We start from the raw sequence: 11,771 nt of genomic DNA, 5'->3' as shown, positions 1-11,771 counted from the left end.
AAGGAACACAATACCACACAATGGGGAGCAGTAGAATACTTAAGCAATATAGTGGGAGTGGGGTAGGTAAGGGAATATCCCTTACCTACCCTACTCGCACAAGCTAAATAATGCGATAGAACCCAATTGTTTTATAAAAGTTAATATAATAGGGATTGTTTTTAAACTGGGGTAACTCTTTTTTCCATGTTGGAAAAAACCCAGTGGGGCCTTAGTGTTTAGCTCAGCTTTTGCCATTTCAATTGCCAGTTACTCATTACAGTGCATGAAATGCCCTGTATTGTTATTCCTAGGCTTCTTCTTCTTCTTCTTCTTCTTATTCTTGTTACCTTTTTCTGCGATTAATTCAGCCCGAACCGCTTAACGTAGAAACTTCATTCAAACTTTGACGCGTAGGTCTTGTAAACGACACTTATGCTATGTATTTTTCACTTTTCTAAACTTTATACTTTTTAAGATATTAAAGAAAAACAAATATAAATTTCTCCCATTGACTTACATTGGGCCATTATGACATCATAATAGGGTCTTTAAACTGGCTTGCACCTGTGCTTCACTGACAGCTGCACCAAATCAAAGGAACCTCTACTCTCTCTGTCCCTCTCAATTTAACTGTAACTAGGAACATTAAGACACCATCCATTCTCTACTTTTTTTTCTCTCCATCTCTCCATCTTTCTCTCTCAGTCAACTTTTTCTCACACTCAATCTCTCTTCTTCACTCCATTTTTATCTCCTTTTTTCAATATTTTCACTCTCTCTTTATCTCTTCATCCAGAGCCACTCTTGTTCACTCTTCTTTCCTTCTTCCACTCTTCTTTCCTTTCTTATTTTCTTCTTTCACTCTTCTTTCCTTCTTTCACTCTTCTTTCTTTTCTTATTTCCTTCTTCCACTCTTCTTTCCTTCCTTCACTCTTCTTTCCTTTCTTCTTTCATTATTTCACTCTTCTTTCTTTTCTTCTTTCCTTCTTCCATTCTTCTTTCCTTTCTTCACTCTTCTTTCTTTTCTTCTTTCCTTCTTTCACTCTTCTTTCCTTCTTCCGCTCTTCTCTCCTTTCTTCACTCTTCTTTCCTTTTGTCTTTCCTTCTTCCACTCTTCTTTCCTTTCTTCTTTCCTTCTTTCACTCTTCTTTCTTTTCTTCTTCCTTTCTTAACCTTTGCATTTCATGCACTGGTATTTCCTTCAGGAAATGCATTTTCTAGTTTCAATTAATTTTTCTCATGGACTGGTCCTCAGTTTCCCCTTCAAAATATGTCTTAGGTTGAGATTTTAGTGTGTTTGTCAGTAGAACTGCTTTGTTTTAAGCAATGAGTCTCACTACTGAGACCAACCCATAATTACAGTGCATGAAATGCCCTGTATTGTTATTCCTAGGCTTCTTCTTCTTCTTCTTATTCTTGTTACCTTTTTCTGCGATTAATTCAGCCCGAACCGCTTAACGTAGAAACTTCATTCAAACTTTGTCGCGTAGGTCTTGTAAAGGACACTTATGCTATGTATTTTTCACTTTTCTAAACTTTATACTTTTTAAGTTATTAAAGAAAAACGAATCTAAATTTTCCCATTGACTTACATTGGGCCATTATGACATCATAATAGGGTAATTAAACTGGCTTGCACCTGTGCTTCACTGACACCTGCTGCAAGCCTCCAAGGGTCCTCTTCTCTCTGTACCTCTCCATTCAACTGTATAACTAGGAATATTAATAGACACCTTCCATACTCTACTTTTTTTTCTCTCTATCACTCTCACTCTACTTTCTCTCACACTCCATCTCTCTGCTTCACTCTTTTTTTCTCCTTCTTTCAATATTTTCACTCTCTCTTTACTGTCTTTATCCAGAGCCACTCTTGTTCACTCTTCTTTCCTTACTTTGTTTCTCCCTCTCTTCTTTCCTTTCTTCTTTCCTTCTTTCTACTCTTCTTTCCTTCATCCACTCTTCTTTCCTTTCTTCTTCCCTTCTTCCACTCTTCTTACCTTTTTCTTTTCTTCTTTCCTTCTTTCACTCTTCTTTCTTTTCTTCTTATCTTCTTCGGCTCTTCTTCACTTCTTCCACTTTTCTTTCCTTCTTCCACTCTTCTTTCCTTCTTCCACTCTTCTTTCCTTCTTCCACTCTAATTTCCTTTCTTCACTCTTCTTTCCTTTCTTCTTCCCTTCTTCCACTCTTCTTTCTTTCTTCCACTCTTCTTTCCTTTCTTCACTCTTCTTTCCTTTCTTCTTTCCTTCTTCAACTCTTCTTTCCTTCTTTTACTGTTCTTTCCTTTCTTCCTTCCTTCTTTCACTTTTCTTTTATTCGTTCTTTCTTAACTTTTGCATTTCATGCACTGGTATTTCCTTCAGGAAATGCATTTTCTAGTTGCCCATTACTATTTCCTTTAAACTTTTCTCTGGTCTGGTCATGCCAGCTGGCTGTCGCCTGTCCTGGCATTTGGCCCTTTGACTGGTCTGGATCTCTAAATAGAGCAAACATGGTCGCCCTCCCTGTGTGTACCCAGGGGCCCTGTATGTGTAGGATGTGTGAGTTGCGTGTGTGTACTTTGGAGGGACATGGGGGTCTTGGCATCGAGTACCGTTGGGGGATTTTGAAATGCTCGCTGCCACCCGCAACATCAACACCTCCTCTGTGAATGATTAAACCTCAAGAGGATGAGGCAGATAACACAATGAGACGTTGGTCGGCTTCCAAGAGGATACACTGGGTCGTTTGAAATGCACTGCTGCCAAGTGAGGTGCACAAAAGGTCTACGGTTTAGGAAGGCATGTCCAGGCCGGTCCATTCATAGGGGATCTACCCTATTCTTTACAGAAAAGGGAATGAACTGCTCTAATGCTGCAGATCTGCACTAAACCTGACTCTCCTACTCAACACCTGTAGGGATGTGAGCCTTCATGTGTGGTTTGGTGTTCTGTGTGATGACTGTGGTAAACTGAATGGTACACTACACACCTTAGACATATGATGGCGACCCAGTAGCTGAGCCATGTCTTTCTTTTGGTGATTTTAGAGGATGGAACAGTACATGTCCAGTACATGAATCATTCTGAAGGAAAACAAACCCTTTGATCACGTGAGCACAGAGTGATCGTGAGAACATTACAAGATGACCTGAAGGAGAGGAAAGGAAAAGAAAAGAAAAGAAGAGATGGCTGTGGCTTTTTTTTTTTAAGCTCTTGAATCCTTGGTTCTTTGAGAAAGTCCCTATGGATCCAGTGTTCCATCACTGTGGTCAGTGTCTTAGGACATGCTCCTGCTGTTGCAGTGCACTATAGAAATCTTATGCCACGCCTCGGGGGATTGGAGGACCACAGAGTCAAAAGGCTTGCAATCACTCACAAGTGAACTAATCCCTGTGTGCGGACATCTTGGGACAGCAGTCATTGCCCAGATGGTGTAGGGGTTGTGTGGGTTGACAACAATGTTGCATTTTTAAAACACTCTAGGGAGAACATACATAGTGTTAAAGACATTTTGTGACTACAGATCTGTATATGCAGCACTTTAATATACATGACAGATTAATTGTGCTCTCTTCTCTTTTGTCTCTCTCTGTCTGTCTCTCGGTCTCTCGGTCTCTCTGTGTCTGTTACCCAAGTGGGCTAAGTGGCACTTCCTGATGACCATCTGTAATGTAGGTTTGTAGTTCTGTTTGCTCAGCCAACGAGAGAGGGTCACCACATTCCGTGGACACACCCCTTGTTTCCACCAATCCCTCAGTGGACCTGCTGAGCCCTCTGAACTTGCATAGTCATGAAAAAAATGACCTTACAGTGCTACATGAATCACCGTTGCACTGCTGATAATGAAGGTTCCTCTGTAGGACAAATGTTTGAGGTTTTATGTCACTCTGCCGAGACCTTGGCACTGTTCCAGAGAAGCTCTGCACACATAGACAGACATCTGGCATGTGGTGGAGCAACAACTCAAACAGTTCTTTTGATAATGGAAATGGGTTTTACAGTCTCCACAGAGCAAATGACCTCATCCATAAACTCAGTTTCCACTCTGAAAATAAAACAAGAGCCAAAGTGTATAACTTTTGTGTCTTATTTGCTGTCTTCCTCAGGAACATCCTGTATGTGTATCCTCAGAGCCTCAACTTTGCCAACCGGCAAGGCTCGGCTCGCAACATCACCGTCAAAGTGCAGTTCATGAATGGAGAGGATATCAGCAACGCCCTGCCTGTAAGGAACAGTAACACACAACAGAATGCTATAATTACACACACACACACACACACACACGCACTCATTCATTGATTCACATATACATACATACATTTACATCATATACATCCATACATATACACATAGTACAGTACATATATACATTTATTACAGTACGTACATACATACCATGGTCTGCATTTTCAGTCAATAGGATGAAAAGGCTCAATGTTATTCCGAGTTGTACTGATTTACTGTTTCTCTTACAGGTGATTTTTGGCAAGTCCAGCTGTGCCGAGTATGCCAAAGAGGCCTACACAGCCGTGGTGTACCATAACCGGTGAGACCTGCACTGCCGAGAGCAGACATTCTCCACTGACAAAAATAGTCTGTGTCTCAAAAAGCGTCTGAGAATGACATGCTTCTTTCAACATCAGGGTGTTGAGCATTTGGCTGTTGATGTGTACGACCATTTCAGGGGACTGTGATTGGATTTTATTCCGTCACGGCCTGTGTGAGTGGCGTACCGTCTGATGTTTGACGGCAACGGATTGGTCCAGCCCTTCACCTGATGTGCCAGAGGTGGCTGTTGATTGACAGGGAGGGTTGAGGCCAACCTGACCTAGCACATTGAAATCTGCCCCTGCCTTGAGGGAAGACTTCATTTCAGTTTACTCAAAGATTATTTTTTTCTCCCGTAATGTCCCTGTCAAACTGAAAGAGAACGACCAACATTGTTATGTTTTAATCAAGAGCAAACTCCTTATTCTTAAACATTGCATTCAGCATTAGCTATTTTAGAGATTTTTGGAGAAAAGAGTAATTATAACTACTGTTTTAGGAAAGCTCTTCAGTTATTGTGGATCAAATATAATTAACATTGAATAAGAAACTGATGTCAAGCATCTGTTTTTGGTGAGTCTGTGCTGCCACTCCGTTTCCTAATCTGTGCTGGGCGATGTTGGCTCCTCCTTGTCCCTGCTCTCTTACACCTCCCACGGTGCCCTTGGCTGAGGCCCCTGTCCTTGTGCAGATGACTCTCTGGTGGCATTAAATCAGCACCTCGCATTCCCAATCAGGCCATATTTCCTTGGGTCGTCTTGCCAAGGTGAAAGTAAATAAACCTGTGAGGCGCGGAGTGCAGTCTGTAGATTTGATCGCCCTGAGTGAATTTATGATGTGGTGCAATCTCCTGCTCACTGTGCTGGGATCATTATTTCCGCAGAGGTGCTTCTTCCCCTCCCTCTATTTTCTCATCTCTCATATCCCAGCCTCAGCAGATCCAATCTTACTAAAGACATGCTCGCTTTCATTTACCCAGGGGCTGGATTTGTATGAAGGCATGTTCATGAACGCACATAGAAAAAGCATAGCACATTATGGTTACTTAAAGGGAAAGATTTTACTAGGGGCAAAAATGATCGAAATCTGTCCAGTATTGAGTTTCAAAACAACAACAAAAAAACAGCAAAACGGCAATACAGTGTATGGGGCATGCGTGTGTGTCAAATTAAAACTTTTTTATTTAAATTTTTTCCCGCCACTAATAGGCTCATAATGTAATTATAGGTGTCTGACTACATACAAAAGGATCCCTACAGAGATAGACCTGTGTCTGTTAACCTCCATAACTGTAAAGAAACTGTAGAAAATGACTGAAAAACGTATACTAAAACTACTGAAACTGCACAGTCATCTTGACCTAGCACATTGAAAACTACTGAAACTGTAGTCCATGATTCTAGTCATCTTGGGAGGAATTTGGAACCAAACCTTAACAGATGGTAAAATAGGACCCAGGTTCAAAGTTTCCCTTTAAGGCCCGCCGTTTAGTGCTTCATGGTTTAATAGTTCATCTAACAACAACCTTTTGTATCTAAAATGTGTCTCTTGGGTATTTAAGAATATACACATCCAGTTGTTTTACTGATAATTGTGTTTTTTGAAGCCTTGTTCCTCCTTCGGATCCTCTTAAAGTGTTATTGTTTTTCCTTTCCCTCAGGTCACCAGATTTCCATGACGAGATCAAGATCAAGCTGCCGGCCTCTCTGACTGACCACCACCACATCCTGTTCACGTTCTACCACGTCAGCTGCCAGCAGAAACAGAACACGCCCCTGGAGACGCCCGTTGGATACACGGTGCGGTACCCTCTCCTGTCTGCACGCACAGGCTTACGAGTGCTCTCTCTCCAAACCAAATAACACTATACACAGAAGTACTTACTCGTGCAGCCACTCATACTCACTAGCATATTGACACACATTTATACTTGTGGCGTCCGTGTCACACACAGACCTACACTTAACCGTTTTTTATTTTTTTATATATATATGTACCGTATAGTCTTTCATGTAGAAAATTGTACGCTAGGTGTTCAGTTGCTAGCCAGTCATGAACTAGTTCCTCCCTTTCAGCTGAGGAACTACTCATTTAGTGAAGGTTTTACCATGTAACGCGGTGCTATACATCTATATGATACTGGCATTTTAATTTATTATTTCTTACAGAGTTTATACACTTTTATTTTATGTAGTTAGTGTACAGAAAAGCATAACATATAACAGTGCTTCTTTTTTTGTTAGTTTTCTAATAGAATCCATGTGTCTGTGTGTGTGTGTAAACAAGCCGTCTCTGTTCCGTCTTTCCTCAGTGGATCCCCATGCTACAGAATGGCCGTCTCAGAACAGGACACTTCTGTCTGCCTGTCTCCCTGGAGAAGCCACCGCAGTCTTACTCGGTCCTCTCTCCAGAGGTGTGAACAAACACTCACGTACTGAAGCATACGTCCATAGAGATACCTTTGCATTCATCTATCTCTGATGTCTTCATGCATTTCTTGTCCATCCTTCATCAAAGGAAATATGATCTAGCGAACTGAAAGGCTTAATATACCCTATAAGATATATTTTATTTACCTTATACACTTAAACCGACAATATTCGCTCTCTACGTAGCGCTGTGTTGCTTGATATACAGTATGGTTTAATGAAAGGGTAATCCTTTGTCATTGCTATTCCAGGTGCCGCTACCAGGAATGAAATGGGTTGACAACCACAGAGGAGTTTTCAATTGTGAAGTGGTTACAGTTTCAGCACTCCATACACAGGTACTGCACCACAATGAGCAGTGGTAAAAGAATACGCTTGCATAACCACCTCATGTGCACTGACACCGTTGACGAGGAGCACATCTTAAATATTTGTTCATGAAATGTTCAGTGAAAGGATCAGACCTGGACAGCTCTTGGTTAAAATGAAGGTAGTACCCTCCAGCCTTGACAGTCTATCAGCAGGCAGCCTTATTAAATCTGGATTGTGCTCTCTTTTGGAGAACATAATAATCATCACACTTGATTTGTGGAGTGAACTGGCGCAGCATGTGATTGGTTGGTCTTATTTAGTGCACCCCACTCAATCTCCCCCTCACGGATGTGTGCCGTGTCGGGCTTCTATAAGCGCCTCTCCTAAGGCTCACTAAAGGCAATATGGCCATGAATCATGCAGCACCGCTGCCTCAGATGCTGACCTGAGCAGTTAGAGACTACGCTCTGTTTGGAGAAAGCAGATGAAGCAAAGCTCAGCTTTTTGGTTTTTATTTTGTATTTTTTTAATGCATCTCACTAATTGCTGCAGGTCACTGGGTCCGTACTTAATGGTGGATGTTAAAGTTTGCTACTGTGACCACACACACACTCATTCGCCTCTTCCCTTTTCTCATTGTTCAATGCCAACACACACACACACACACACACACACACACACACACACACACACACACACACACACACACACACACACTCATCTGCTTTCTTCCCTTCTCTCAATGTTCAATGCCAACACACATACACACACTCATCCACTTTCTTCCCTTCTCTCACTGTTCAATGCCAACACACACACACACACACACTCATCCGCTGTCTTCTCTTCTCTCACTATTTAATGCCAACACACACACACACACACACACACACTCATCCGCTGTCTTCGCTTCTCTCACTGTTTAATGCCAACACACACACACACACACACACCTCTTTTCTGATGTTGATAGTCTCCCCTGCCCCCTCTGTGCCTGTCGCAGGACCAGTACCTGGATAAGTTCTTTGCACTGGTGCATGCCCTGGACGAGCACACATTCCCAGTGCGGATCGGAGACATGCGCATCATGGAGAACAACCTGGAGGCAGAGCTGAAGACCAGCATCGCTGCGCTGAACTCCACCCAGCTGGAGCCCGTGCTTCGCTTCCTCCACCTGCTGCTGGACAAGCTGGTGGTGTTGGTGGTGCGACCCCCTGTCATCGCAGGCCAGATAGGTGAGGACATATACACACCTATACTAGCTGGTGTCATCGCAGGCCAGATAGGTGAGGACATATACACACCTATACTAGCTGGTGCTGGGCCTCCTGTCATCGCAGGTCAGATAAGTGAGGACATATACACACCTATACTAGCTGGTGTAATCGCAGGTCAGATAGGTGAGGACATATACACACCTATACTAGCTGGTGTAATCGCAGGCCAGATAGGTGAGGACATATACACACCTATACTAGCTGGTGTCATCGCAGGCCAGATAGGTGAGTACATATACACACCTATACTAGCTGGTGTCATCGCAGGCCAGATAGGTGAGGACATATACACACCTATACTAGCTGGTGTCATCGCAGGCCAGATAGGTGAGGACATATACACACCTATACTAGCTGGTGTAATCGCAGGCCAGATAGGTGAGGACATATACACACCTTTACTATCTGGTGCTGGGCCTCCTGTCATCGCAGGTCAGATAGGTGAGGACATACACACACCTATACTATCTGGTGCTGGGCCCCATGTCATCGCAGGTCAGATAGGTGAGGACATACACACACCTATACTAGCTGGTGCTGGGCCCCATGTCATCGCAGGTCAGATAGGTGAGGACATACACACACCTATACTAGCTGGTGCTGGGCCTCCTGTCATCGCAGGTCAGATAGGTTAGGGCGGCACATCTGCTCAGAGACGGGAGACCTATACACCCATGCAAACATGAACATAACACACATTATTTCACTGGCTTGCGTTACGCCTCCCTGTCATTAGTAGACAGTTGAGGCATGCAGGCACGAAAAGAAAACAGACACACACACACACACACACACACACACACACCTTTAGTATGTTCACATGCTAACTCTGTCAATCTTAGTTAATATGTTGACAAATGTCTACAAAGTCTAATGTCTTCGCCGTCACTGGGGAGGAACATTGCTGAGCATACTGATATTGTAGTTTGTTGGAGTGGGTTGATCAGTGGGAGATGATTGGAGATCCCTGTGATTTAGGTAGTGAATATCCTCCTCCCATCAAAGCTTAAGGAGCTTTACCGTGACTCACTGCTGATTGTGCTCCAACAATCTAAATGATGCAAACACTCAGTCATAAACAAAGCTTTAGGGATGTTTTTTTGTGGTTCTTCATTTCTTGTTTACACGGGGTTAGACAAGCCTTTGTTGGAGCATGACCTGATCGGACAATTGATGTAAGTTTTTCAAATCCTAACCTAGACCTGTGTAAAATGTTGTGTTTGTAGTGAATCTAGGCCAGGCCTCTTTTGAAGTGATGGCGTCCATTGTGAACCGCCTGCATAAGTACCTGGACACTAGTCAGGACCAACATGGCCGAAACTCCCTCCTCTCCTCCTACATCCACTACGTCTTCCGTCTACCCAACATGGACCCCAACTCCCCCTCACCAGGTACAACCCCTCCTGTTGTACAATCAATTGCAAGGACATTTTGTTCTGTGGGCGTTGTGTAGTAATGTTTGTCTTTAAAGTTTCTCCTGATGGACCAGTGGACATCCCCTTGTGGTTATTGTGTAGTAATGTTTGTAGAGGCCCAGTAGCTCATCTGAGCTCGTACAGCCCTGGCAGTAGGTTCAGTTCCTAGAGAGCCCAGGCCTTGATGCCCGTTAACCTGCCACCTTCTAGAACTCACCGTCTAATAAAGGAGTGTGGTGTTCTAGCAACCTCTACGTGTTATGCTGTCATCATGATGTATGTGTCTGTTTCTGCCTAATGTGTCTCAGCGAATGGAAATGAAAATGTTATTGCCTAATGAAATACTTAGATCATGTGGCCAGACACCGTTCATGCTGGCCTCAGTTATGCTGTCATTGATATGCGTTCAGTCACATATCCCCTCAGTACAAACAGGTAAAATGTCTGCAAAATACAAATTCAAATTCGTCAAAGGGACAAAAATAAATAAAATCCTAAGGTTCAGATGAACACACAGATGATGAAACCTACTTAAGGCTACATGTGAATGTATATATGTTGTGTCTCTCTGTGCCAGGTCCTGGAGGATTGGGCGGCTCGGTGCATTACGCCACCATGGCCCGCTCGGCAGTCAGGCCTGCCAGCCTCAACCTCAACCGCTCCCGTAGCCTTAGCAACAGTAACCCTGACATTTCAGGGACCCCCACGTCTCCTGACGACGAGGTGCGGTCCATCATTGGTAGCAAGGTAAGATGACTGTGCCGATGTGGGACAGACACATTGCTCAGCACTCTTGTCTTCACGTCATGTTTTACAAAGCAAGTACATAGGGTGTCTTAGGCCCAATGGATCCGCAGTATGACAGCAGAAAGTCAAACTTAAGAAATGTGTTTTTGACCAACCGTTTGTATCCCCCATGCAATGGGGTTACACTGACCAATCTGATTTTTTAGTTTCTGGAACTTATTTCTAGAGTAGTTTTGTGGCAACACCGTGCAGAAACCACCCATATTTATACTAACATTTCACACTTTTCATTGACTTGCTATCATTTTTTGACAACCCAGTACTGAATGGAAGTGAATGTGTCTGCAGAAGTATGAAGAGGTTCGGTTTACCTTAAAGGGAGTATGGATACAGCCGTAAGTCGTATCTACACATTGCCTCAGAACTGTCCTCACGTGAGAGTCCACTTTCTCTTAACAAGATGGATTTCAGAGTACATTAGTTCTGACCTCAGTTCAGAGGTGTGGATATGGAAGCATAGAAGATTTAAAGACAATTAAAACAGGGCTATGTCCTCACTTCGAAATGCAGCTGGTTCTTCTATGATTGATGTTATTTCATCCATTCACTCAAGTTCAACCCACTTGATTAGATGGCTCTTGAAGGCAGACCTGCAGTAAAGTTGCAGAGTGAACGGCCCACTCAGCACATCGAGTGGGGTCAGCGTTTCAACCCTATAGCTCCACAGTAAACATTCACGGGAACACCTTATCTCTGACCTCTGCAAGGGCTCCCTGACACAACTCCAGCACGTAGCGTGGCATTACTTGAGGCCATTTACATGCCACCTGTAGCCAACTTTTTTAATGCAAGGGGAAGAATTATGGAAGCAAAAATTGTGTGTGATATATTTGAATTGTCTGTGTTTGGAATTAAGAGTGAATTAAGGTGGAATGTACCCATTTATGTCCTGTCTGGTTGTAGAAGCCTAAAAGCCCACTGTGGCATCCCACCAGTTATCTCTGGCAATCGGAATCTTTTCTATCAAAATTTCATGCTTGTCTTTCAGCTTTTTCAGTATTCTTACCAAGACTCCTTTCTAAG

At 43.2% G+C, this 11,771-nt stretch overlaps 1 protein-coding gene across 7 annotated transcripts in view; it reads left to right on the top strand.

The window, feature by feature from the left end:
* The window catches only part of dock7 (dedicator of cytokinesis 7), a 51,517-nt gene that overhangs the window by 18,298 nt on the left and 21,448 nt on the right, over positions 1–11,771 (top strand). For all 7 annotated transcript variants that reach the window (XM_080832460.1, XM_080832461.1, XM_080832457.1 and 4 more), the window contains 8 exons: positions 4,067–4,184; positions 4,436–4,506; positions 6,169–6,307; positions 6,820–6,921; positions 7,189–7,275; positions 8,253–8,484; positions 9,753–9,917; positions 10,519–10,688. In XM_080832460.1, the coding sequence (XP_080688586.1) occupies positions 4,067–4,184; positions 4,436–4,506; positions 6,169–6,307; positions 6,820–6,921; positions 7,189–7,275; positions 8,253–8,484; positions 9,753–9,917; positions 10,519–10,688 (1,084 nt within the window). The remainder of the gene's footprint in view (positions 1–4,066; positions 4,185–4,435; positions 4,507–6,168; positions 6,308–6,819; positions 6,922–7,188; positions 7,276–8,252; positions 8,485–9,752; positions 9,918–10,518; positions 10,689–11,771) is intronic.

This window comes from Sprattus sprattus (genome assembly GCF_963457725.1).
Source record: "Sprattus sprattus genome assembly, chromosome: 2".
In the NCBI taxonomy this organism is placed as follows: domain Eukaryota; kingdom Metazoa; phylum Chordata; class Actinopteri; order Clupeiformes; family Clupeidae; genus Sprattus; species Sprattus sprattus.
Note: the sequence above shows the minus strand (reverse complement) of the source record. Positions and strands in the feature narration are given on the sequence as shown.